The sequence below is a fragment of the Leopardus geoffroyi genome, chromosome B3 (genome assembly GCF_018350155.1).
Source record: "Leopardus geoffroyi isolate Oge1 chromosome B3, O.geoffroyi_Oge1_pat1.0, whole genome shotgun sequence".
In the NCBI taxonomy this organism is placed as follows: Eukaryota; Metazoa; Chordata; class Mammalia; order Carnivora; family Felidae; genus Leopardus; species Leopardus geoffroyi.
Window position 1 is genome coordinate 104736888 of NC_059337.1, and position 27593 is coordinate 104764480.

General features: G+C 41.2%; 1 protein-coding gene and 1 long non-coding RNA gene across 7 annotated transcripts; one reads left to right on the forward strand and one right to left on the reverse strand.

Moving 5' to 3' along the window:
- Positions 1-358: 358 nt before the first annotated feature.
- CCDC198 (coiled-coil domain containing 198) lies at positions 359-27593 on the reverse strand. Of its 6 annotated transcripts, none has more exons than XR_006705040.1 (7): positions 27141-27592; positions 24665-24747; positions 10881-10967; positions 9195-9296; positions 8223-8382; positions 2878-3128; positions 511-616 (listed from the first exon to the last, which is right to left on the reverse strand). XR_006705040.1 is itself a non-coding variant. In XM_045451086.1 (6 exons), the coding sequence occupies exons 1-6, from the start codon at positions 27361-27363 to the stop codon at positions 381-383; spliced, it is 888 nt and encodes a 295-aa protein (XP_045307042.1). In that variant the 5' UTR covers positions 27364-27593; the 3' UTR covers positions 359-380. The 6 variants fall into 6 exon arrangements, 4 of the variants coding, with proteins under 4 accessions (XP_045307042.1, XP_045307041.1, XP_045307044.1 ...); XR_006705041.1 differs by having other exon boundaries at positions 513-616; positions 2949-3128; XM_045451086.1 differs by lacking the exon at positions 2878-3128 and having other exon boundaries at positions 359-616; positions 9195-9293; positions 27141-27593.
- Positions 14774-16156, forward strand: LOC123583901. The gene is made up of 2 exons (XR_006705042.1): positions 14774-14881; positions 15131-16156. It is a non-coding gene; the product is annotated as an uncharacterized LOC123583901 (long non-coding RNA).

Consider the following 27593-nt stretch of genomic DNA (forward strand, 5'->3'; position numbering starts at 1 on the left):
GCAACCACATAAAGAGGCTCTAAGACTACATGGGGTAGGGGTGGGGTCCCACTGCTTCACAGCCCTGGTTGAACATCCAGATGAGTCCAGTCCAGCTGCCTTCTGACTTCAGCTACATCAAAGATCCCACAAGAGGCCAGCAGAAGAACCACCTAGCTGAGCCCAGCAAGACACAGAAAAGAGGGACAATCAAATGCCCTAAGTTTTGAGGCAGTTATGCAGCATAGTTAATGATACATGACAAACCTGTTGACCGTAAGACTCCAAATGAAGTGATAGTGATTGGTTTCCTCCAAATAATTCATATAACCAACCTGAAGAATTTTTACAGGAAAGCGAACTTACAATGCACACAATGTCTAGGTCACTGAATAGCATTTTTATTCTTGATCAAAAAACTCGTCAAAAAGTGGGATTCTCTCTGTCCTGGTCCTGACCAGTGCTTGTGGTTTCTTCTCGCTTTTCCTTAACTCATCTGAGTCAGAACTAGAACTGTCCCAGAGAAGCTGTCCCTGGGCCTCTTGTTCACGGAGCCACATTTCCATTTTGCCAATTTTCCGGGGACGACAGTCATTCCTTGCTTGATGTTCCCCCAAATCTTCATTCTGTGAATTTCCTACAGAAAATTTAAAGTTTATTGAATTTTTCCCCCCAACAATGATTTATTTGTTTATTAAGTGCCTAGATTTTTATGAACACATAATAATTTGCTTGATGTTCTTATAAATATATATATTTGGGAGAGCTTGGGTTAGTTAGTTGAGTGTCCAACTCTTGATTTCAGCTCAGGTCATGATTTCATGATCATGAGCTTGAGCCCCACATCAGGCTCCGTGCTGGTCATGGAGCTTGCTTGGGATTCTCTTTCTATCTCTCTTTCTCACCACCCCTTCTTGCCCCTTTCTCTGGCTCATGCACTCTCTCTCAAAAAACTTTTTTTTTAATCTTCTGAAAGTCACAAGAATAATATAATACCTTCCTATATGCCCCAACTCATTGATAACGTTTTGTCACAATATTGCTTTCATTTTATACACATGCATGAACATATGTACACATGTTTTCAGCTGAGCTATTTGAGAATTAGTTGCAATTACATCCCCCCAAATACATCACCACAAATCTCACAGCAAGGGCACTTTTCCTACATAGCTGCAATATAACTGTTAGGAAATTACTTAGGAAATTTAACATTGATATATTATTGTTTTCTAATATATGGTTTACATTCTAATATTCATGGTTGTCCCAGTAATGGTCTTTATAATTGCTTCTTGTTTGTGTGTTTGTGTTTTATTTTTTTAGATCCAGGATCCATTCTAGGATTATGTATTGCATTTTATTTTCTTGTGTCTTTAATTCAAGACACTTCCCTTTCTGTTTCTTTTCCTTTTTCTCTGTCTCCTCCCTCCTTCTCTCCTCCTCCTCCTCCTCCTCTCTCTCCCTCATTCTCAGTCTTGATCCTCCCCTTCCTCTTCCTCCATCCCCCCTTCATTGTCTTCTTCTTTTCCCCTAACAGTGGCATTTTAAAGAATCCAGATCAAATGTTTTGTAGAATGGCCCTAAATTTGGGTTTATACATTTCCTTGTGATTAAATTAAGGTTACACGTTTTTGGCAAGAGTATTGCACAGGTGATGTTGCCTTGTGCTGTTTATTGAACATCTACTATGTGCCAGGCACATGATATACACTTTTTGACCTTGACATCCACTCTCACCTCATATTAGAGTCACCTATGGAGTCTTTTAGAAACACAAATGCTTGGGCTGTGCCCCAGACCTATAGAACTAGGGAGCTCAAAGGGTCATGCATTTCATTTCACTTTCTATACTTTTTAGAATATATTTAATTTATTTGGTATAGGATTTTATGTACATATGTACATAGATTTTTATTTAAGCTCTACCCTTTTAAAGTGCATTTCAGAACAACAGGGGCTTTATTCAAGGAAGGAGGCTTTTAAGTAAACCAAAGCAGTGGCCACTTCTGAGCTAGGAAAATCATCCTGGGTCAAAACCCAGAATGTCCCCTCCCTCTAGTTGAACCAGCCATAACTTTTGGATTTCATCTTAAGGATAATTGTTTATCAAACCTTATGGCATATTTCATTTAAGCCCTTGATAACTGATGTTACAAACTGTTATATGAGAAAATCAAGCATCTCAGTGTGAGGATTTGTGCTTTGTGAGTCATTAGTTTCCTTTCTGCCTCAGTAAGGGACTACCCTGATCCCCCCTTGAATGTTATTATAATTATTGTTATTGCCTATACATATAGTAGTGACAGAAAACGACAGTTAAATTATGTCTTTGGCCCCAATCTCTCTCCTGAGCTACAACTGGATGCCTCCATTTTTCTGTCTCCTGGCAACATGTCAGACTCACCTTCCCTTTCTCTTCCAAACTCACTTTTTCTCCCAGTTACCCTAATCCAGCAAATGGCCCCAGTTTTCCCCCATTGTCTGCCCAGTTCTTCAAGAGAAACCCAGCAATCCTCCTGGCCTTCTTGCTCTCTCCACACACGCACATCTGATTCACCACCAGGTGCTGCCCCTCGTATCTCCTGAATATCTCACATTCAGCTCCTTTTCTCCTGTTACCCTACTTTCCTGGTCCAAGCACCATCTCTCACTTGCATTTCTGCTATGTCCTTAACACTTGTCTCCCCACATTCGCTTGCATTCTCTTCCCATTCATCCTCCACAGGGTAGACAGAATGATGCTTGAAAATGTAAGCCTGCTTGTGTGGCTCCCCTGACCTTTCGATGCCTTCCTGTGGATCTTAAGCTCAAGTTCAAAGTCCCTATTTGACACGACTTGCAAGACCTTGGTGCTCTGGGCCCTGCCTATGCCTCAGAGCCATCACTGATCACTACCTGAATCTCTCTTCCCAGTCAAGAGCTTTTGCGCGTGCTGTAATCATGAACAGTTCTGAATGTTCCAGCACCTTGGTCCTCACGCAGATATGGATTCCTGTCCCCTTTGTCCAGCTACTTCCTGTCTCAGTTCAAATATCAGTTCCTCATGGAAACCTTCTGACTTTCAGGTTGTGAGGTCTCCCGGATGTACTGTCATTGTTTGTTTGTTGTCTGTACTATTGCATGGGCACCAAAGCCAGGAAGCGGGTCTGTGAATAGATGAGTGAACAAGTAAGCCAATCAGAGAATGTTGGGTGGTGAGAAGTACTGGTAACTGGGACCTGGGGAAGATTTCATTCATTGGGGCCAGGGGGTGTAATCATCTCTGCTCTGCAAATGAGCCAAGCACTGCTAGAGGCACCATTGAGACTGGGAACAGAGATTTTCTGCTGACTAGAGGCAGGAACTTTGGAACAGGAAGAGAATGTTTGTTAATGGTGAGATCTAATGCAATATTAATAATAGCTCAAGTCCCACACCACTCTTGATGTTATGATAATGCAGGCCTAGAGTAGAGTGTGAAGCCAAATTCACATGTTCAATTTTATCCTTGAAAATCTCTTAAATCATTCATAAATTATTATATACATAGTTCTGTGTACATAGCATTAAAGTTTGAGAACTTCTGAGCTGGATTCTTTTTACTTGTTAGATTTTTATAAATCCCTGCTTGATTCTCCAGCGTTGCTGGACTTAACAAAAAAGAAAAGAAAAATACGATGTTTAAAAACCTAAATGGGTTCTGGTTGAGCAGAGCAGAGGAAAAAGTGTATCCAACTTCAAAATTAATTTGGGAAGAGAGAAAAGCAACAGAGGTCATTGGGGCGAAAAGGGAGTGATTTTTCCACAGTAAGAGGATTATATAAAGCATCAAAAATATTTGATGGTGGGGTATGCAGGTGGCTCAGTCAGTTAAGCATACAACTTTGGCTCAGGTCATGGCCTCATGGTTTGTGAGTTCGAGCCCCGCATCAGGCTCTCTGCTGTCAGCTCAGAGCCCACTTCAGATCCCCTGTCTCCCTCTCTCTCTGTCCCTCTCCTGTTTCCACGCACTCTCTCTCTTACGGTTCATGGGTTCGAGCCCTGCATCGCATTCTGTGCCAACAGCTCAGAGCCTGGAATGTGCTTCGGATTTCGTGTCTCCCGCTCTCCCTGCCCCTCCCCTGCTCACACTCTGTCTCTCTCTCTCAAAAATAAATTAAAAAAAATAAAACACCCGCCCCCAGGATACTTTAAAGAAAAATACTAAGTAGATAATAGTGCAGTTGGCCAGAAAAGACCAGAATTGAGAAGGTGACAATAATATATTAAGGTGATACTTCCCCTTAAGCATACAGTTATTTTCACTATGAGACATCAGTTCCATCTTTCTTCAGGTGTCTATATTCTCATGCATGTGTTTGGCACTTTACATTGTATATATGCTTTTACACATATTGGATTAATTTTGACATAAACCCTATGTGGTAGACAAGACTTTATTCCTATTTTACAGACGTGAAAACTGAGGTGCAAAGAGGTTAAATAATTGCAGTTGAGCAATAATCTCTCTCGATATATATACAGAATAAAGCTATATAGCTATATAAATATAGCCAATATTTATTGAGAGGCTACTGGGTACTGCGTTCTAGAAACAAAAAGAAGCCCCTGTTCCCATGGAGTTTGCATTTAGAAACATATTTTTGGGGGCTCAAATAAAGAACTTTGATTTCAAGTTCACTGCCTTTTCTTTATTTTTTTTAAAAAAAAATGTTTATTTATTTTGAGAGAGAGAGCAGGGGAGGGGCAGAGAGAGAGGGAGAGACAGAATCCCAAGCAGGCTCTGTAGTGTCAGCAAACAGCCTGACATGGGGCTGGATCTCACAAACCATGAGATCATGACCTGAGCCTAAATCAAGAGTCTGATGATCCAGCCTGACATGGGGCTGGATCTCACAAACCATGAGATCATGACCTGAGCCTAAATCAAGAGTCTGATGTTTAACCGACTGAGTCACCCAGGCAGCCCTCAGGTTCACTGCTTTTTCTACCTACTATACTATATCATGGCTTCTGGAAAGGGCAGGAGCCACATAAACATGGTAAAAGTCATAAAATTGTGCACTCAGAAAGCAGCGTTCACTTTGTGTAAGTTATGAACAAGTGGGCCATCATATGAGTTATAAGTAATTTTTGTATAATAAGTTATATGTAATTATTATATAATTATGGTATATGTCATTCATTATGTAAATATAGAATGTATTTAAAGTATGTAAATGTAAAATATATGTAAAATTTTATTTTTTTTAAGTTTATTTAGAGAGAGAGAGAGAGAAAGCACAAGGGTCAGGGCAGAAAGAGAAGAGAGAGAAAGAATCTCAAGCAGGCTTCAGCACTGTCAGCACAGAGCCTGACGCGGGGCTCGAACCCACAAACTGTGAGAACATGACCTGAGCCAAAACCAAGAGTTGGATGCTTAACCGACAGAGCCACTGAAGGACCCCTGTAAATTTTTATTTTAAACAGGCAGCAGAAAACAAAGACAGAACTTTATCCTATAAGAGACCTAAAACTCTCATCCCACCTTCCCAAAGAGGGAACATGAACGGGCAAATACAGCATTAAATGAGAGGAGACGGATACAGCAGGATCTTAATTACCTGAACTGGACTAGCATTCAGAAAGCTCCTGTAAATCTATGATCTTGACTTTGCTTCCCTTTTAAGAGAAAGCAAATGAAGTGCTTTCAGAAGACAGAGAAAGCAAAGATGCTCCCTGGGAATAAGTAAAAAGGAATCACAGCTCAAGCATGTGTCTAGTATGGTGGTGAAATCTGTAGGCTTTGCAGACGGGCAGCCTGCTCTTGAAAGATAAGGTTGAAAAGTGACACTCTTATATTTGTAGGCTTTGCCAAGGTTATCCTGGACAGAGCTCCAAGACCCTGGAGTCCCCATGAAGATATATGAGGGGCTGGGGGTGGGTGGAGTGAACTTTCTGGAGGGAGAAAGACCTGGCCTGGAATCCTGGCTCTGTCTAATGAGAGTGAATAGTAACTCCTTCTATACAGGCTGCGTGAGGATTGAGAGCGATAATTCATGTTGCAGGTCGAGGACAGTGTCTGGTTCATGGTAAGCACTCAACAAACCTTAATTAGAACAAAATGAATCTGCTTTAAAAAGCAGCAGAAGGGGCCCCTGGGTGGCTCAGTCGATTGGGCGGCCGACTTCGGCTCAGGTCATGATCTCGCGGTCCATGGGTTCGAGCCCCGCGTCAGGCTCTGTGCTGACAGCTCAGAGCCTGGAGCCTGTTTCAGATTCTGTGTCTCCCTCTCTCTGATCCTCCCCCATTCATGCTCTGTCTCTCTCTGTCTCAAAAATAAATAAACGTTAAAAAAAAAAAAAAGCAGCAGAATGCAGAGAACCCCTCTTCTCCACAGTCCTTCCTGGACCCCTCCAGATCTGGGACATCTTCCAAAGATTTTACCAATGTTGGTTTTTCTTGGCTTGCCCTCAAGCCATGACTCTAAGTATCTAACTTTAGCTGAGACACTTTTTTGGATTGTTTGGTCAATGTTTTTTAAATTGTCGCAGTTGTTTATCTATGTGCCTACATAGCATATTTCATTCTGGCACTGGGAGTATAGGTTAAATAGATTCCTCAAGTAGATCTTCAATTATTTAGCCTTTTCTTATTTAATGAACTTATTGATTAAGCATCCTATTCCTTTGAGCAGGAGCAGTGTCTCTTTCAGCTGGCAACTTTGCATCCGAGAAGCTCAGGACCTCCAGAGACATGGCCAGCATTTCTGTAGATCTCTCAGTGGTCAGTCTTGCTATGTGGAAAATATTATATATTCAAAGGGTGGGTTTGCCCTGGGGGACTATGGACAGGCAAACTTAACGGGATTCTAATTGGTGGGACAACACAGCACAGAGACTACGAACACGGTTATCTGTTGGAAATCACTGAGCGGTCTGGCCTGGCTGGAAGCAAAGTTGGGCCCAAGAATGGCAGCAGAGAAAGCCAGAAAGGTAGGCAGCAAGTAGATCTTGAAGGCTTAGATTGCCAGGGTGAAGGGTTAAGTCTTTGTCCTCAGGCTGACGGATTTTTTTTTCTTTGTCTTCAGGCTGATGGATTTTCACTGAGGATTTTTTTTTTTTTTTTTTTTTAAGCAAGAGAATGATATGGTCAGATGTGCATTTGATAAGATTACTTTGCTATTGGTGTGGCGCTTCTAAAATTTTATTGTGAATGAGAATCACCTTGGAATCTTGATAAAATGCACATCCTGATTCGGTAGGTCCAGAGTGGGGCCTGGGGCTCTGCATTTCTAATAAACTCCCGGGTGATGCAGATGTTGCTGGTCTGTGGCTAATACTTTGATTACCAAGTAAAGCAGCGGGTCTTAAACCTTAGGAGTATCAGAATCACCTAGGGTGGGGTTAAAAACCCAGACTGCTGGCCTCCGCCCCTACATTTTCTGATTCGGTCACTCTGGCCGGGGCCCAACAACTCCCCAGGTGACGCTGGTGCTGGTTGCCTGAGGACCATACAGAGAAGCATCAGGGTAGGGGGGGTGAATGGAAGAAGGGGAAGACTTGGGGGAGGAACACAGTCAGGAGGCTGGTGTGACACATGACCTAAGGGTGGCCTTGGGAATGTGAGAGAGGTAAGAGTTCGGTGCCAGGTGACATCGACAGGACTTTGTGACTGACCAGCTGCTGGGAGTGGGAGCTGAAGGGCTGGAAGGACCCCAGGTCTCTGGCTCGAGTGGCCCAGAGTGTGGAGGGAGGTCTCACCCAACTGAGACAGCAGATGCCCCCGGAGCAAGCCTGGGGTGAGCAGTGATGGTGGCTTCAGTTTTAGACATTCTGAATGAGCCTGGGAGGGCTGCAGGGGGAAGAGTGGGGTGGGGGAGGGTGTCTGCATATGGCCACGTGGTCCATTCTCTTTAATCACAAGATGAGGCTCTTTTGCCTTTTCCCTCCCAGGGTTGGAGCAAGGGTTGCAAGGATGCCTGTAAAGCACAGTTTAGCCTCTAAAAAGAGACATCTTACTGCAGTGCTGAAGCTTCTGTCTTTTCCTCCCAGCCACCCAAAATCACGTGATCGTGTGATCACTACATTCTAGGAAGCACATATCAGCAGAAACCCAAGGCTACTTGCTATATATATACCCACCCCCTCCCTGGAAGTTTATTTGATGAAGCTTTAAAAACACTGGAAAAAAGAGTATACTTTCAGGGATCATTTCTATAGTTCATAAAAACACTGGAAATATTTTATTTTGCTAAAAAAAAAAAATAAGTCATGACTCACCTGGACTTCTGTTCAAGGTTTCATCTGGCAAAAAGGTTGGAAGGTCCCTGTCATCATTTCTTGGGATGCTTTGAAGGATTTTCTTGGCTTTGTGGTCCCTCGGTTTTTGCTTATTAATCCTTGCCTCCCTGTGAAGGCTTTTTTTCAACTCTGCTTGGGCCTGAAAATGATCCACTGTAATCGATTAGTGTTCTCCCCCTGAGCTACTGTCACCAGAACAGGTCAACAGATCAGTCACTTTGCAAGTTGAGTGCTTAACTGTGGTCCCCTAATCAGAACACACTTTTTCTTCCTATTAGATGGTATGGAAACTTTCTCTTTGCACAGGACAGGCTCGTTAGGAAAGGGGAGAATATATGCCCACAGTCTCAAAAAGCTATGGTTTGATTTAAGAGGAGCTTTGTAAAAACATTTGTTGGCAGGCAAGTGATATATTTAGAATTGCAGAAGACAGTGACTTTAGGCTTAAACACTCGAGTAAGGAATTTGGAATATGACACTTACAGGAGACATTACTGTAAAAGGGTGTGTTCTAAGAGATCATTCTGGTAAGATAATTCTATGGTGTGAATTATGGAGGGATGCCTAGGTATCAAAATAAAGACCAACTCACCCCCCCTCTATTTTACTAAATCAAGAAAAATGATCTAACCTCATTTTCCTGCTGGAGCCAGAACATCATAGGAGCAATTTATGAAAAAAATATATATAGGAAAGGAAGAAAAAACAGACTTGGGGCACAGATATGTCCTTGTGACTGAAAACAGAGAAAAGACTCAACAGTCGGTAGCAGAAGGGATCTTGCTGATTCTTCCCAGCTCCAGTAGTGGAAGCTTTGGTGCCAATGACCAAATTTAAAATGCTAAGTAAAGACTGGGGATGAATGCTAAACTACATTCATGTGTGAGGGCAGTGATTATGTGGAGTAAATGTGCTAAATATGGCACTCTTCTTCTCTCTTCTCATACTTACCTCTTGTCTGTTCCGGTTCATTTCCAACATTCTCATCTTATGTAAATATTGTCTTTTCCCGGGAATGTATCCTGGAGTTGGCATTGTCTTTTCCAGTTCCTGCTGTGAAAGATGCCACACTCATTACAACTGGGCAATTTGTTACGGACTCTGCAATCCACAACTTGCAATTCTTTTTGGAACAGAGCGAGATCTTAATCAGTCATCAGTTATAATCCACAGAGATCTCTTATTATGTCAAAGGGGGATCATTGTAGTTCTCCACTGAGTCCTTTCCGGGTAGCCCTCAGTGACTAAAGCTTTGCTCTGTGTCTAATACAGTTTTTAAGCTTCCTGTAGAGTTTTGCAAATCTGAAATGGAAATATCTTTCCACATCTCATTTATTCCTATCTCCCCAGAAACGTGTTCTGGTTTGATAAAACTGGCCTCTTTCTTCAAAATGCCTCTTCTGCCGTTGACTAATTGTCTGGACGTGAAATTAGAGGGGAGCCACCAAATGGCTAAGTGGAACGCATTTCCATAGACTGTACCCTCATATACCAACGTAAGCCCTGGAATATTAGGAAGTTGATCATTTGTGACTTTGGTGATCTCCCGTGGTGCATCGTAAACCCCAGTGGGACAGTGCAGTTACTGAGGGCAACCAGGGGTGAATACACCCTTGTTCATTCCTTGCTGTGGCCAGGAAAGGGAGCCAGATGTGCTCCGCGATATCTTTTACGCTGCCCTGTGGACAGTGACTATGTTGGCTGTAGCGAGCCTCATGAGGGGGCCATCTCTACAGTGCTGTCAGCAGCACAAACATGACCTTGAGGGTCTAAATGCACCTGGGCATCTTTGACCACATCAGCTAGCTGTGCAGCAGTACCTTGCTGGCTTGACAATGAATCAGGAGTGGAAAGGGTTGAAAATCTACTATCTCACAGTTTTCATGTCTACATGAGGGGAGCTGTCTCAGCAGAAAGTGACAAACTTATAGAAGGAAAAGCTCTTTAGAAGACATTTTCCAAGGGGCGCCTGGGTGGGTCAGTCGGTTAAGCGGCCGACTTAGGCTCAGGTCATGAGCTCATAGTCCGTGAGTTCGAGCCCCGCGTTGGGTTCTGTGCTGACAGCTCAGAGCCTGGAGCCTGTTTCAGATTCTGTGTCTCCCTCTCTCTGACCCTCCCCCGTTCATGCTCTGTCTCTCTCTGTCTCAAAAATAAATAAATGTTAAAAAAAAATTAAAAAAAGAAGACATTTTCCAAGGATTCGTTTTTTGGTGAGGTTGTGGTAAATAAGTTAGGGACACCTTGTAGATAGGATTTCCGCCAAAAGACTGAGAATGAAGGGAAAGCTTTAACTTGAGGGGACGAATAAAAGGAGAGTCATACTAGATTTTTCATAAATGTGAACACTTCTAGAATTAACAGTGTCCAAGAAAAATTCCTCTCTCTTATCTACATCTTCCTGTTTTCACCAGGAAGTGGAGAAGGGCCCAGAGTTTACCTCACAGACAAGAGTCTTTGCCAGTTGGAGGCAGGCCTGGGAGAGAATGGATAGCTTTGGAAGTCTTGACTCTGAATGACTTAATAGTTTGATTTGTCTTTGAGGTCTTCTTGCAGGGAGTAAATGAAAGGACAGGCCATCCCTGCCCCTCCCCACCCCTCCCCCCATTACTCACCCCCTCCAGTTAGCGTTGCGTTTACCTTTGCTCTGTGAGTTGTTCTGGCTTCTTGCTGGCTCAGGAGCCTTTCAGAAGTAATTACTTGTGGCAGGTCAATGGGTTCAAGCTTCTAGAAGTCCAACATTTAGAGTATTCAGCATTCCTCATGCCATGAGATGATGAAACATAAAAGCCAGACATTAAACTATCTTACCACTTTGCAAAAGCAGCACTTATTCCTGAGAGCACACAGGGAAGGCGATTTCAACAGGATTACAGTTGTGTCTGTGCAAGAGTTTTCAACTCATCTGGGTTCTTTATTCTCTTTCACCGATGCCAGTGACTTATTGATCTGAATATTTGTCAGGGAGTTAAAAGACTAAGAATCCTTTTCTGTGTGCATCGAGGGAGCAAGTCCAAAGTTATCAAACAACAAGGGTCTTAGAGTATTAACGATGAAAGAGGCACCAGGAATTTCTTTTATTCATTCCTTAACTGCCCAGCTGAACTCTTTCAGTCCTTAGGGAAGTAACCGATTTTTAAGATCCCCAGAGAACCTCCCTCAGCCTCCTCAATAATAATCACTGGTGCTCCTGAGGCACATTTACATGAAAGTGCAATGGGCTTACAAATCTTGGACACTTTTTTTTCTTTTTTCTTAGCAGGGGATTGTCTTTATGGGGAAGATCACATTGGAGTTTCAAGGGATCACTAAGACTGGGAAGCAACTGATGAACCAACGGATCTGCCTTCAACCCTATTTGCCTCGATGACTTAATGCTCTGGAAGTTGGAACGTTGGGAAATGACTGAGCAGGCCTGAGAGACAAAAGGTGGGTCTCTCCACACTGACATGCAGGCAGGGACCTGGAAGGCTGTAGAATTTATGTGTTTACTCAGTGAGTACATACTGAACAACTAGTGCGTACCAGGCATGGGGGTGCAATGGTCAACAAAAGCAATATGATCCCTACGGAGCTCACAATCTATGGGGAGAACAAACACATTTTGCTTGTGTGATTATTCATTGATAATTACAAACTGCGATCTGTACTTTGTAGAAAAGGTCTACAGGGCAGAACCATGACAATATGTAACCAGAGGACTCCACTTTGGAAACGGAAGTTGTCATGAGTTGAATTGTGCCCTCTACCCCAGTTTGTATGTTGAGGTCTTAACCCCCAATATATCAGAATGTGATGTTATTTGGAAATGGGGTCCTTGCAGATATAATTAGTTAAGATGAGGTCACAGGAGCAGGGTGACCCTTAATCCAACATGTCTGGTGTCCTCATTACAAAAGGGAAATTTGGTTGCACACCCACATGCACACAGGGAGAACACCTGTGAAGGTAGAGATAGGGATGATACTCCTACAAGCCAAGGAGTGACAAAGATTGCCAGGAAACCACCGGAAGTTAAGAGAGAGGCATGGAACAGATTCTTCCTCTCAGCTCCCAGAAGGAACCAACCCTTAAAACACCTTGATCTTGGACTTCTAGCATCCAGAATTGTGAGATAATACATTTCTATTATTTAAAGCCCCACAGTTTGTTGTACTTTGTTACAGCAGCCCTAGAAAATTAATACAAGGGGGAGAGGAGTAAGGAGGCAGTCCAAGAAAGTTTCCTGAAGATGAATTTTTCAGCAGAAGTTGGACACTTAGGAAATTTTAGGGAACTAAGGTGTTCCAGGTGGGGAGAACAACATAAACAATAACCCTGAGGTAAGAGAGTGTATGATCTGTTGAGGAAATTGCAAGAAGTCAGTTGACTGCTGTTCAGAGTCGGGGAAGAATGGCTCAAATGAGGCTGGAGAGGTAGGCAGGGGCCAAGTTTTGTAGGTCCTGATAGGGCATTCTAAAGATGTTGGTCGTCGTCGTCGTCGTCGTCGTCGTCGTCTTCTTCTTCTTCTTCTTCTTTGGTATTTATAAATGATGTAGATTTTTATCCATTCAGTTGGTGTACTATAAACTTAACTACTTAAATGGCTTTCTTTTTTTTAATATGAAATTTATTGTCAAATTGGTTTCCATATAACACACAGTGCTCATCCTAACAGGTGCCCTCCTCAATGCCCATCACCCACTTTCTCCTCCCTCCCACCCCCATCAACCCTCAGTTTATTCTCAGTTTTTAAGAGTCTCTTATGGTTTGCTTCCCTCTCTGTAACTTTTTTTTCCCCCTTCCCTTCCCCCATGGTCTTCTGTTAAGTTTCTCAGGATCCACATAAGAGTGAAAACATATGGTATCTGTCTTTCTCTGCCTGACTTACTTCATTTAGCATAACACTCTCCAGTTCCATCCACATTGCTACAAAAGGCCACATTTCATTCTTTCTCATTGTCAAGTAGTATTCCATTGTATATCTAAACCACAACTTCTTTTTTTTTTTTTAATTTTTTTTTAACGTTTATTTATTTTTGAGACAGAGAGAGACGGCATGAACGGGGGAGGGTCAGAGAGAGGGAGACACAGAACTGGAAGCAGGCTCCAGGCTCTGAGCCATCAGCCCAGAGCCTGATGCGGGGCTCGAACTCACGGACTGTGAGATCGTGACCTGAGCTGAAGTCGGACGCTTAACCGACTGAGCCACCCAGGCGCCCCTAAACCACAACTTCTTTATCCATTCATCAGTTGATGGACATTTAGGCTCTTTCCATAATTTGGCTATTGTTGAAAGTGCTGCTATAAACATTGGGGTACAAGTGCTCCTATGCATCAGCACTCCTATATCCCTCGGGTAAATTCCTAGCAGTGCTATTGCTGGGTCATAGGGTAGATCTATTTTTAATTTTTTGAAGAATCTCCACACTGTTTTCCAGAGTAGCTGCACCAGTTTGCATTCCCACCAACAGTGCGAGAGGGTTCCCGTTTCTCCACATCCCCTCCAGCATCTATAGTCTCCTGATTTGTTCATTTTAGCCACTCTGACTGGCGTGAGGTGATATCTGAGTGTGGTTTTGATTTGTATTTCCCTGATGAGGAGTGACGTTGAGCATCTTTTCATGTGCCTGTTGGCCATCTGGATGTCTTCTTTAGAGAAGTGTCTATTCGTGTCTTCTTCCCATTTCTTCACTGGATTATTTGTTTCTCGGATATGGAGTTTGCTGAGTTCTTTATAGATTTTGGATACTAGCCCTTTGTCCCGTATGCCATTTGCAAATATCTTTTCCCATTCGGTCGGTTGCCTTTTAGTTTTGTCGATTGTTTCCTTTGCAGTGCAGAAGCTCTTTATCTTCATGACGTCCCAATAGTTCATTTTTGCTTTTAATTCCCCTGCCTTTGGAGATGTGTCAAGTAAGATGTTGGTTTTCTTAAGAGCAGTGGGCAGTCATTGACATGTATGAAGCAAAGTAGTGGTGTGATTATATTTGCTTTTTAAAAAATGATTACTCTAGCTGCAGTGTGAAAACTAGAGAAGAGAAGTCACAGATGTGGGGACAGCATTGAAGAGGACCACAGAGATGGGTTGAGGGTTCATGGAGGGAAATCTATGGGCTCCACAAATATTTAAAACTGACCAAACAAGATTTGTTCTAGTTGGTGAGGGAGAGAGAAGAGTCCAAATAGCATCCAAAGGGATGGATAGTGTTATCATTCACTGAGATTGGAATCCTAGGGGAAGGCCAGGTGTGAATGGCATATAACAGGAGGATACAAATTCAGTTTGAGGCATACCAGTGTACGTATTGAGTAGATAATGAGATATACAGGCATGGAACTCAGAGGAGACATCTGTTCTGGAGATGCATGTTCAGGAATCATCCCTGGGTAGAGAATAACTGAAGCCATAGTCATGGAGGAGGGTAAGAGTGAGAAGAGCAGAGCCAAGGACTCAAGACTTGAGGAGCTCTAATACTAACAAGCTGGTAGATGGGGATGAGGTGGCCAAGGACACGGAGAAGAGATGGCTCAAGAGGAAGACGCCACACTGAGACAAACAGTGTGAGCACTACTCCCACCTTAGTCCAACAATACAGGCAAATGATAATTTATTCTGAAGTTATTTTTCCTTTTAGTCTGATTTGTTGCATTATTAAGAGGTAGACCTGGGGGCGCCTGGGTGGCGCAGTCGGTTAAGCGTCCGACTTCAGCCAGGTCACGATCTCGCGGTCCGTGAGTTCGAGCCCCGCGTCGGGCTCTGGGCTGATGGCTCAGAGCCTGGAGCCTGTTTCCGATTCTGTGTCTCCCTCTCTCTCTGCCCCTCCCCTGTTCATGCTCTGTCTCTCTCTCTGTCCCAAAAATAAATAAAACGTTGAAAAAAAAAAAAAAAAAAAAAAAAAAAAAAAGAGGTAGACCTGGAAGCCAGCTTGGCTTTCAAGGTGATCAGAGTGAAAAAAGAGAAGGGGGAGACAGGGAAATGGATGCTGAGCAGCCAGCACTCGTGAGGAGCATGACCTGTACCTCCAGCTACTTCCCTGGAGAACAACTTCCTGGTCTCTGGGCCTGGGCCTGAGCTGTTCTAGGGGAAACATCCTGCATTCCTTTCTGCTGGAGCAACCCAAAGCTCACCGGGCAAGGAAGAAGACAAGGGGAAGGATTTGGAGATGGGGAGGAGAGACAAAGGGAAAGAACTCATCTTTAGGTTAGACATGTGCCAGGCAATTTGCATGTGTGGTAGGAAGTGGCTCTCTGTTCCACTCTCACCTTAGGTGAGAAAGTAGATTTTTTAACATAGCAACTGCACAAGAATGTAATGAGAGGTGATGAGTACTAGTAAGACAGAGGTTTGTCTGGCCCTCTTCTCTGCAGAACATAAAGATGATGGGCAAATGGGACCTGCTGGTGTAAGAAGTAACAGCTGATCAGATTAGAACGTGGGGGGAACAGAGACCAAGGGGAGATATCCATGTACCTGTGGGAAGAAGAATCAGCAAGGGCTGAAGGGGGATTTGGGGCACGAAGGGGAGAGAACAAGGAAGTGTTTGTTCCACTCCCTGGACTTGGTTCAGGTTCCGGTTCTTCCTGGTGATGAGGCCCATGTGCCTTTACAGCTGCCCCTGCGTCTATCACACCCAGGGTCACACCATGTCAGCTCGTTCGATCCTCCTGTGAACGCTGTGGGTAATTATGATGATTACCCATTAGAGAGAGGTTAATAACTTGTCCAACGTTGCCTAGTAAGAAAGTGGCGACTCTAGAATTCAAACTCAGGTCTGTCTAGTTCCAAATCCCCAGCTCCCTCCTCTTCTATGTGCTCCTAAACCTGGTTGATCATCAGAATCTCCTGGAATTAAAAAAAAAAAAAATCCTGGACTGTTCACTGGGGATTGCAATTTAACAGGTCTGGGAATGAATATATATATTATATATATATAAATAATAAACTTTAATTTTTAGGGTTCATAGCAAAACTGAGTGGAAAGTACAGAGAATTCCCACATACTTCCTATCCCCATATATGTACAACCTTCTCCATTATCAACATCCCTTACCATCTGTTATGACTAATGAGCCTACATTCACATGTCATTATCATTAAAAGTCCATAGTTTAACTTGGGGGTTCACTCTGGTGGTGTACATTTTATGGGTTTGCACAAATGTATAATGGCATGTGTATCTACCAATGTAGTATCTTACAGAATAGTTTCACTGCCCTAAAAATCCCCGTTTTGCCCATTCATGCCTCCCTCCCTCTCCCTATCCCCTGGCAACCACTGATCTTTTTATAGCCTCTGTTGTTTTGCCTTTTCTGAAATGTCAATATCCTTGGACTGATACAGTATGCAGCCTTTTCAGATTGGCTTTTTCACTTAGCAACACACATTCAAGTTTTGTCCATGTATTTTCATAACTTGAGAGCTGATTTCTTTTTAGTGCTGAATAATATTCCATTATATGGATGTGCCGTGATTTCTTCATTCATTCATCTACTGAAGGACATCTTGGTTATATCCAAATTTTGGAAATTATGAATAAAGCTACCATAAACCTCCACGTGCAGGCTTTTGTGTGGATATAAATTTTCAGTTCATTTGGGTAAATACCAAAACTCATGATTGCTAGACTGTATGGAAAGAGTATGTTTAGTTTTATAAGAAAGCACCAAACTGACTTCCAAAGTGGCTCTACCATTTTGCGTTCCACCAGCAGCGTGTGAGAGTTCCTGCTGCTCCACATCCTTGCCAACTTTTGGTGTCGTCAGTGGTTTGGATTTTGGTGATTCTAATATGTGTATGGTGATATCTCATGGTTGTTTTAATTTGTATTTTCCTGATGACACATGACGTTGAATATATTTTCATATGCTCACTTGTCTTCTTATTCTCTTGACACTGTCTTTTGTAGAGCAGAACTTTTTTTTTTTTTTAATGTTTATTTATTTTTGAGAGAGAACAAGTGGGGGAGGATCCCAGAGACGGGGACAGAGGATCCAAAGTGGGTTCCATGCTGACAGCAGTGAGCCCAATGTGGGGCTTGAACTCACAAACTGAGAGATCATGACCTGAGCTGAAGTCAGATGCTCAACAAACTGAGCCACCCAGGTGTCCCAGAGCAGGTTTTAATTTCAATGAAGTCCAGCTTCTCAACTGTTTCTTTGGAATGTATCTCCAAGGGATCCTGATGATTTTCCAGGTTGGGGCCAGTGGCTTCCATACTGCCTCAAGTGAATAAAGGGGCTACATCAGAGTAGACCACAAAGGATTTGTGTGTGGAGCATTATTGAAAATGTGAGTCTGGGGCGCCTGGGTGGCGCAGTCGGTTAAGCGTCCGACTTCAGCCAGGTCACGATCTCGCGGTCCGGGAGTTCGAGCCCCGCGTCAGGCTCTGGGCTGATGGCTCAGAGCCTGGAGCCTGTTTCCGATTCTGTGTCTCCCTCTCTCTCTGCCCCTACCCCGTTCATGCTCTGTCTCTCTCTGTCCCAAAAATAAATAAACATTGAAAAAAAAATTAAAAAAAAAAAAAGAAAAGAAAATGTGAGTCTGAAGAAACCAGCTATTTAAATATTTTCACCTATTTAAAATAACTTATCCATAAATACTTAGGGCCAGGTTTTTCTTTGGAAGTATAAATTTATATTCTTCTATTTTCAGACTCATTTTATTTAAACCCATAATTCTGATAAGGGTTAAATAGTAGGTGTCTTTAAGAACCCTCTCTAGGCAAATTGCTTTCTTCCTGGCCTTTGGAAAGAAACTAAGAATCACTCTATTCCTCCACAAAGGGCACTAGATGGCAGCAATGAACATTACAAGTAGGATCCCTCCGTGAAGTATTTGCACTTGGCCTGAGAAGCTATGCAGAAAATATTGTTGGAAAATTGGCTTCTCTAAAGAAACCAGTCAAATGAAATTGCCCTAGAATTCTGGGGTTCATATCAATGTTCCTTTTCCCTGATTAGGAAGCAAGATGCCTCACTTCATCATCTGAGAGAATACAAGGAAAGGACTTACTGGAGAATTGGAAGGGTAGAATGACACTTTTTTTTTTTTTTAAGTCTTATGGTATAAAAAAAAATGTGTCATCTATCTAAAGGTTTCTGGGTTATTTGGCTTCTCAAATTAAACAAATGGTCAGGAAAATCAAGTGAAATGTCAGCTGAAAGATTCAGAAGTGGAGATTAAAAATCAAGCAGAAGTCACTGAGCTTGGTGATGCACTGACCTGAGATGGTTGCTTCTGTGTCCTAACAGGAAGATAAAGATGGGCAGGAGCTCAAAGAAATTGCAAAATTTGTTTGGCACAATGACTCAAGAATGTATGCCCTTTAAGGTTCTGGGAAGAAGGTAAAGGTGTCCAGAACAGTCTTGGAGTAAGAGATTATAAGCCCAAGGAAGAGTTTCTGGTCAAGGCATTGCATTGAATCCACATTTCAATAACTTTCTTTGTCCCAAACATCTAGCAATGAAAACTAAAACATAAAACCAAAAACAAAAAAAAATGTGGTTGGCCCTTAATACAAGATATATATCTCCATGGGCCAGAAAAAAAAAATACATACTTAGAGGAAGCTGATCCATATGGCATTCAGGCCTCCTGATGGCTGTGAGTTATTTCTACAAATTAAAGGGGACCTAAAAATGCTCCATGTAAGATGGTAAACTAGAGCAAAGATCACAGCTTGAAATCAGAGGCTGAATTATTCCCTACTTTTCTACCTGGTTTAAGAGAGCTGCATCAAAATGTAAGTTGGAAGATTAGTTTTACAAGCGTTACCAAAAAGTTGAATACGAAGAATATTATCTTCGTATTCATAAAAAGGATGAAATCTTGCCATTTGCTACAACATGGATGGACCTAGAGAGTATAATGTTAAGTGAAATAACATTAGACTGAGAAAGACAATACCATATGATTTCACTCAGATGTGGAGTCTAAAAAACAAAACAAGTGTATCAACAAAAAGCAGAAATAGACTTATAAGTACAGAGAACAAACTGGTGGTTGCCAGAGGGAAAAGGGGGAGGGAATGGGCGAAATGGGTGAAGGGAAGAGGGAGATACAGGCTCCCAGTTATGGAACGAATAAGTCACAGGAATGAAAGGCACAGCATAGGGAACATCGTCAATAGTGTTATAATAACATTGTATAGTTATACAGATGGTAGCTACACTTGGGGCGAACACAGCTTAAGTATAGAGATAGGGAATCACCATGAAACTCACGTTACATTGTGCATCAACTATACTCAAATAGAAAAAGTGTGTTAGAAGTTGAAGATGAAGAAGCTAAGACTTTATAACAATACATTTGAAAGCTTCAATGGATAAATTAATGATACTCTGGAAAAATATAAATTAGCAAAACCGAATCAAGAAGAAATAAGATAATTGAAACAACTAAGAAATTAAGTTAGTTGGAAAATTTCTCATTCCCCCAAAGGTCCAGGTGGCTAAAGGTGGTTTCACAGGCCTGTTTCATCAAACTTTTAAGATAATAACCGTGTTACAGCAAATATTATAGACAACTGAAGAAAGAAAAAGATAATCAGTGAATTTTACGAAACTACTACAACCCTGGAAGCAAAACTAATAAAAGACAGTAGAGGAAATTATAGGACAATTTTTTCTTACGAAAATAGACGTGAAAAGCCTAAGCATAGACAATCCTGCCATGTATTTGTATATGTATCTTGTGGCCAAGTAGGATTTATGCCAGGAATATAAGCATGGTTCAACATCATAACGTTTGTTAGTGTACTACATTGTATCAGCTGGTTTAAAAAGGAAATTCGTATGATTATTTTAATAGATGAAGGGGGAAATATCAATAAAATTTCACACCGAGCCCGAAGAAAAACTCTTACCACGCTAGGAATAAAGGGAATGTCAACAATTTAATAAATGGCGTTGTGCCAGATAGCTCCCACTTGGTTCTCTAGGTCCACTTGCCACATGTCTCTCCCCTGTTCTCTGCCTGTGAATAACCAGTTTCTTCTGCCTTCAGGCTTCCCACTGGGTTTAGCCACTGAGACATCCTGGCAGGAGATCTGAGAGAAGAGAGAACAGTGTATTTCTCCCCCTGGCTTCCTTCCTGCAAGGGCGTGTTGGGCTTGTTGTGTCCTCCTGTTTCTCTCAAAGCACCTTCCTCTACCTGACTGTCTCCTTCCAGGTTCTAGAAGAGTCTCACTCTCTGAGTCCCTTTGCTCAGAGATGGTTATCCCTCAGCTGCCACTAGTGGTTATTGCAATATCCTTTGTGGTCCCCTTGATCCAAACTCCATAAACAGTTACTTATAAAGAAAATTTCCTTGTATTCTAATTTGAGTATGGCATCTGATTCCTTTTGGGACTCTGACCAGCATCTATCAAAATCCTATTGCAAATGTACTTAGTTTTTGAACCATATGTATTAATGTCATATATAAGAGAAGGATGCCCATTATCACTGCTGGTATTCAACATTGGAGGAAAACTCTAGCCAAAGCAAAAGTCAAGAAAACAAAAGAAGGAATAAGAATTGGGAGGAAAGAGAAAAAACTATTCTTATTTATGGAAGATGTCATCTACATAGCAAATCTAAAAGAATCTATAGATAATTAGAATTCATTTCAATAAAGTTGTGGAACACAAAATTCAATCTGCAAAATTCAAAAGCTTCCTTATTCACAAGTAATAATCATTTAGAAAATTAAATGGAGAGGGGCGCCTGGGTGGCTTAGTCAATTGGGCATCTGACTCTTGATTTCAGCTCAGGTCATGATCTCAGGTCATGAGATTGAGCCCTGTGTTGGGCTCCATGTGAGCATGTAGCTGGCTTGAGATTCTCTTTCTCCCTCTCTCTCAGTCCCTCCCCCATCTCTAAAAAAGAAAAGAAAGAAGAAAAGAAAAGAAGAAGAAAGGAAAAGAAAAGAAAAAAGAAAATGGGGTGGGGGGAAGACCTTATTCATAATAGGAGGGTAAAACCCCCATAGTGTATTTTGATGGTCAGCATGGACTTCCCTCGGCTACAGCCTCCAGTTATTCAAACGTTAATCTAGGTGTTGCTGTGAAATTATTTTCGAGATGTGATTAAGGTCAATAATCATTTGACTTTAAGTAAGGAAGATTATTTTAGATAATCTGGGTGGGCCTGATTCAGACAGTTGAAATGTCTTAAAAGTAAAGCTGAGGCTCCCCTGAAGAAGAGAAAATTCTACTTGTGGACAGCAGCTTCAGCTCATGTCCTGCATTTGCAGCCTGACCTCCCTGATGGCCTGCCCTGTGGATTTTGGACTTGCCTTGCCAGCCTCCATAATCATATAAGGCAATATAAGCCAATTACCTGCATACACACACACACACACACACACACACATCACAAAGAAACATATAATAGAAAATGGGCAAAGAGAAAAGACAAGGAAAGGGAATAAATTGGTGGCAAATCATATAATACTGATAACAAACAATGAAACCGTCTGGGTCAGAACCAGCATCCTTGTCTCTTCCCGGCAGTCTTAATACTCATCTTTTCCCCTTTGCACTCATTCATTCAACATTTATTCAACTCGTATTTGTTGATCACCTATTATGTTCCAGGTACTGTTCTAGACACTTAGATATATTAGTGAAGACAACAGACAAAAATCCCTGCCTCTCTGAAAGACTATAGCACTGTCAGGGAGGTGATGAAGAAAATACACAATGAACATAATAGAAGTAAATTTCTTGGTGTGTTAGATGGTACTCTGGGGAAAAGAAAATATCACGGTGGATCAGGGGATCCAGGATCGCCAGGGTAAAGATTGCAACTGTCAAGAGGTTATCATGATAAGCCTCTAGGAAGGTAAGATTTAAGCAAATCTTGAGAGATGAGGGAGGGAGTCATCTGAGGAAATTACATTACCTGGGGCCCTGGGGGTGGGGGCAGTTGACCATCTCCACCTTAGGTTGGACTAGAGATGGTTGGAGGAGAAAGTCAATCAGGCCAGGAGGGACAGTGGTGATCAACTTCCAACACAAGATGAGCACGTTGGATTCAGAGTTCCCTGGCAGAGGCTCCCAGAACTTAGCAGCTCCAAGTTGGAGAACTTTAGTTCATGACCTGCTCTTTACTTGAGGAGTAGATGTCTAGGAAGTGGAGAGTGCCAAATGTGCAACTCAAATTATTTAGGATGCAATTAGATTTGGTTTAATAATTAAAAATACTTTTAGAATTTTCTTTGGCAGACATTAGGCTATTAATTAGCATGTCATGGGAACCCAGCATTTATTATTCTCTCAAAAACCCATTTGTGGTGGAGAATGTGCTGAGCCTCATTTGTGAAGATAATTATAGTTGATATCTTTGGGAATGTCTGCCAAGTTCCCAGTGATTTCCCTCTTCTCTGGGAGCTGCTTCCAGAATTTATGGTGGTGGTGGGGGGGGCTTCTCTGCCTACATTTCTACTGCATAAGCATATCCTCTGATCATAGCTTATTGGAACAGAACTAGAATCATGAGCAAAGCTGAACCATTAAGATATTTTTCTCCTAGGAATTTCAAATTGGAGCCTAAAGAGCCAGGCGAATCTGTCTATTTGACTGGAACTATAAAAATACAAATTCAGGAATTGAAGTTTGTCCATATTTCACCAAGTGATCTTGAGGAGCAAAGAAAGTTGATCTGCAGGAAGAATAAAGAATGCATGAAGGAAAGCTCAGGGGAGACACAGAGAGAGTTGTGCCATTCAGGTTCCAAGGCAAAGCTGTTCCCTGAAGCCCAAGTGCCTCCCAGTTCTTGGGTTCAACAAACACTCCTATATCTTCATAATTCATCACGTTGGCAACTAGTCAATTAGACTTACAATACAGGGATGCTACGGGTCTTCAATAGCAGGGAGAAGGCATTTTGATTTTTTTTCCTACCAGGGATAATGGGTCACATTGTCATTCATTCATCTATTCATTCACCATTCATTCATTCATTCATTCATAAGCTTTTTGGGAGTACATATTAAGTGTTAGAGACTAAAGATATAAAGACTGAACATGACATAGTCTTTGCACTAAAATAATTCATTTTTCTTGATTTTTCATTTTTAAGGGGGTTGGTTAGGATGTGGGGATACCCTCTTTTGTTCTGAAACACCAAAGTTCTCCTTTTTGCGCTTGACTGACTTGAGAATCAAAGCCTAACTTTAGCTGATTTAGGGTTGATAGATCTAAAAAGTACTTTGTGAACTACAAATGGCTACATATACTTTTCACTGGTTATGGTAATATCTTCTACTTGAGTTATTCAACTCACTGGCTCCATAGGAACATTATATTAAGCACACCTCTTTGAAAAGTTACATCTGATTTAGGAATAAAAGGTAAAGTTTTTAAATTGTCCAGTTTAGTTAAAGATCTGCCCAAAAGTTTTAAAATTATATATCAATTTGATATATTTTATTTATCTTTTAAAAAGTTTTGAGGTTTCTAATATTTTAGGAAAAGATGCTCTTTTGGTGAACAAAAGGTATAATCATTTCAAATAATGATTGTGAGCTTCTGGAGAAGACAGGTAAATAAAAACCAATTGAAACGGAAATAATCCCCAGCAAATGAGCTCAAATACCTCTGGGATTTGTCCAGATGTCTGGGTGAATTGTGTATCAGGTGGGATTTGGTTCCAATTCCTTTTTTTCCAAATGTCAGTGATAGATCCTGCTCACAGGAGAGCCCAAACCCTTCTCTTAGCTGATGCTCATTTTCAGGTACCCACTCAGATCTCTTTCCCCGTCTAGGATGAGAGTCCTTAGAATTTGTATTTCTCTAGAGAGAATTCATTAAATATTTATTAAGGTGAATGCATTTAAATCTCTTGCTTTGCTGCCTTGGAATCCAATGTCCTCAATTTCAGCAACCAGTTAACATTTACAACGATAAAAGATTAGGGATAGAAGGTGTGTAGAGATCAACTATGCTGCTGGTTAAGAGCATGGGCTTTGAAGACCTGTTTGATGTCTGAGCTCCACTGTCCTTGGACAAGTTACTTAATTCTCTAAACCACACCTACAAAGCAAAGGTACTAGTTCCTTTCTCATAGAGAGGGTGTGAAGATTAAATGATGGACATTGATCAAGTTGCCCAGAGTGTATCTGACTTGAAGTAGGTGGTAATTAGAATAGTACTAGCTGTTATTATTGTTACTATTGTTTGTTATAACTCATCAAATGCAAAACGCAAAGGTCTTTTGAATCCCATCATGCCTGTGCCTTTGATACTGTATTTCCTTCTTTTGGTGGTGGTCTTAAAAGTGAAATCATTACAAAAGGAAATCCTAAAGAAATATGGTCTTTGCAATTGATGGCATTCTTTTTAACAACATTCTCATTAGCTTAGTCATCTTCAATATCCCTTCTTTATGGTTATAGTTAAAAAGGGATGTTACCATTAAATCCAAGAAATTCCTTATGAGGTCTTTTAAATTCATCTTACTTGAAGTCTTCGGGGTGGATGCCTTTTAATAATACTTGTTTCTCCGGGTTCCAGTGGGATATCAAAATACATGGCCCTGGGCACTGGAAAGATTAGGAGAGAAATTAAAAAAAAAAAACATTTAAAAATTTACTATTAAATTGGGCTAATCATCAGACTTTGTTAATACATTTTGGCACCTTTTTAGTTATATGTGTCCAACCTACATGTTGAATGTGGAGGTGAAACACATAAAGCAAGGGTCATACATGGATGCAAGTGATAAAATATTAGCCCATATCCAGGATTTAATTTCTGCTTTCCTCATTTCTTCCCTGGATTGATATTTAGAGGAAAATCTGAAAAATCAACAATGTGTTGACTATAAATATTGTTCAAACATAGAATTTGGTCTGGAAAATAGAAACTTTTTCACTTGTTTTCATTTCATGAAATCTCTACAAAATAAATTTGGGAAATCAGAAAAAATATATCCTTAAGAAATGAAAATAAATTCTCCTTTCAGATGAAAGAGATGAATTGTGGATAGATAGATAGATGGATGGATAGGTATTAGATAGAGGGGTAATAAAAATAGACTATGAGTGTATAATAGGAGTATGCAACATTTAGCATTGTATGTTCCCAATTAAATAGTCTCTCCAACTAGGGAAAGAAATTCCCACAAGTTGCCCTATAATACAATATATAAATAGTCTTTCCTGATGACACAAAACAGGCTACAGAGTTAAGCCTTGTTAGAAACAGAGCTAGGACTCAAGAGGTCCGTTATGGGTTTTATTTTTTAGCTTAATTATCCTGGGGTGTTAGGACTGCTACCATGCCCAATGCTGCATGAATGAAGTTTTGTCTTTTCCTCTTAGAAATCTGGAAGCATTCTAATTTCTAGATTGTTGTGTGGACTATCCTACAATTTCACTTTGCATTCTAAACAGAAAAATCCTTGCCTAATTATGTGTTTCTATCCTTACAACATTTGAATGACCATGTTAAAAACTTCTCCACGTCCTTATTCTCTTTCAAGAGATGCCAGCATATGGAACAAGACAGAAACAACAGTAATGACAAGAAATAGCATTTTTGATTAAAAGATGTATTTCTGGCAACAGTTTTTTTTCAGCAGCCTGACTACTCCTTATTTTTATACTATGATTTCAGTGATAACACCTCATTATTTAATTCAGTTCATCCCAAATGGCATAGGCTATGTCAGGCAGTTATTTTTACCCTTGGTTTATAGGTGAAGGAAATTGATGCAGTAATTTGCTCAAAGTCATACAATTTGGCATTTAGTGGAGCTGGGGTTAGACTGTGGATCTTTTGAAATTAGCAATCAGGATGCTTACCATCCCTTTGTTATTTATTTTTAATGTGATTTTGTCATTTCAAAAATAAGAATATTTTCCAGGTGGGACTCTAATGCATTAGACTTAGTTTTCACTATTCAGTTACCAGAATCTTAAAACTCTGGGTAGAAGGTTTGGATAAAAAGGAATTGTTCAATGAAACTAGAGGAAAATTCCCACTCCCATGCTTAGGGAGTTGGAGAACATAAAAATAGGCCATATGCAACCAGTCAAGAGTTGTCAGTTCTACAGAAAATAGCCGTGACAATCAGTCCAGATGAGATGTACCAGATACGGAACGAGAATATCAGGCTTTCTGGCCAAGGTGACCAATAATGGGAACTTATTTGTGTTATCGATCCAGAATATAAATAAAGAAAAAAATTACATAGATATACATATATGTACACATTATATATTTATATTTCTCTTCCCAAGTGAGAATCTCTGTTTAATTACCATTGTGATTTTCGTAAAAATGTTACGTGTCTTCTAAAATATCCCAGGATAATTTATAGCCACTTCAGGCTCAGAGCTTCCAATCATAATGGGAAAAATTCTCTAAGTTCTGCAAATGACGAACTTAGTGCATATTCTGCGTGAAGAATGTGGGCTTGGGGAGGGGATGACTCATCCTCTCATCTGTATTGCAATAAATCAATTCTGTTTGGGGTGGTTTCCAACTTCACATTAGAATGAATTCACTCCGAAAGGGTTGCTTTCAAAACAACAAAGCCTGATGCACTAAATGGGGCTGGAGAGAATGATTTGAATTTAGAATCTAACTGAAACATATGATTGTCATAATTTATCACATCTTATCTATATAATTTTAATCATCTGGCAAAGCTAGGTATAAACATCGAAAGCACTATAAACTAAGCTGAAACAGAATGATTTTTTCCTTCCAGTGCAGAATGGTAAGAAGCCCTCTGTGCAGTTTACACACCCGTTCTAATGTACCCAGAATACTTACAATTGAGAAACAGCCTCGAGTTGAAAGATGTTCCCTTACATTTCAGCAATTTAGAAACTTTCTGATATTGTTATAGAAACAGACAGCCAGGCACATCTGCCAATAGCTCTCCTTGGCCCAAATACACAGATTTCATGATGGGTCTTACGTTTACCTGCAGAGTATCTTCCATACCAGGTCTCTCGTAGAGGCGGCAGCTGACCTTCCAGAGCTTTGTTCTGGTCCTGCAGTCCTGTGAACAAATACGAACTCTTTTCTTCCAGATTCTGACTGAATGCAAAGTCCACGGGGCTGGCAGAGGGGAGTTCTTCCTCTTTGTTTTGCAAAGGTGCTACTTTGGTCACTCTAGGGTGAGGTTTAGAGTGGCTCAGGCCCATTTCACGGTAAAGATACTCAAAGAACAACCCCGAGGGAAGTGGTGTGGGGCCTTTAACTTGGCTTGTTTTAATTAAGGTACTTCAGAATTTTACCCCAGCTGCGCAAAGCACTTCATGACATGTTTCTAAGCTTTATTTCACCCCACAGTAACCCCTCTGGCCACTTCCTGGGAGCCTGGTTTCCACGGAGATGTCCCTTCAACTCCCACTCTGCCATTTCAGACCCAAAG

Bases quoted from the DNA above. Each gene is read 5' to 3' on its own strand.
- CCDC198 (XM_045451085.1), bottom strand. From the start codon at position 27,363: ATGGGCCTGAGCCACTCTAAACCTCACCCTAGAGTGACCAAAGTAGCA. The intron at 8,383-9,194 runs GTAAGTATGAGA...GATCATTTTCAG, and splicing joins TGAACCGGAACAGACAAGAG to GCCCAAGCAGAGTTGAAAAA. The intron at 617-8,222 runs GTGAGTCATGAC...AATTTTCTGTAG, and splicing joins AACCTTGAACAGAAGTCCAG to GAAATTCACAGAATGAAGAT.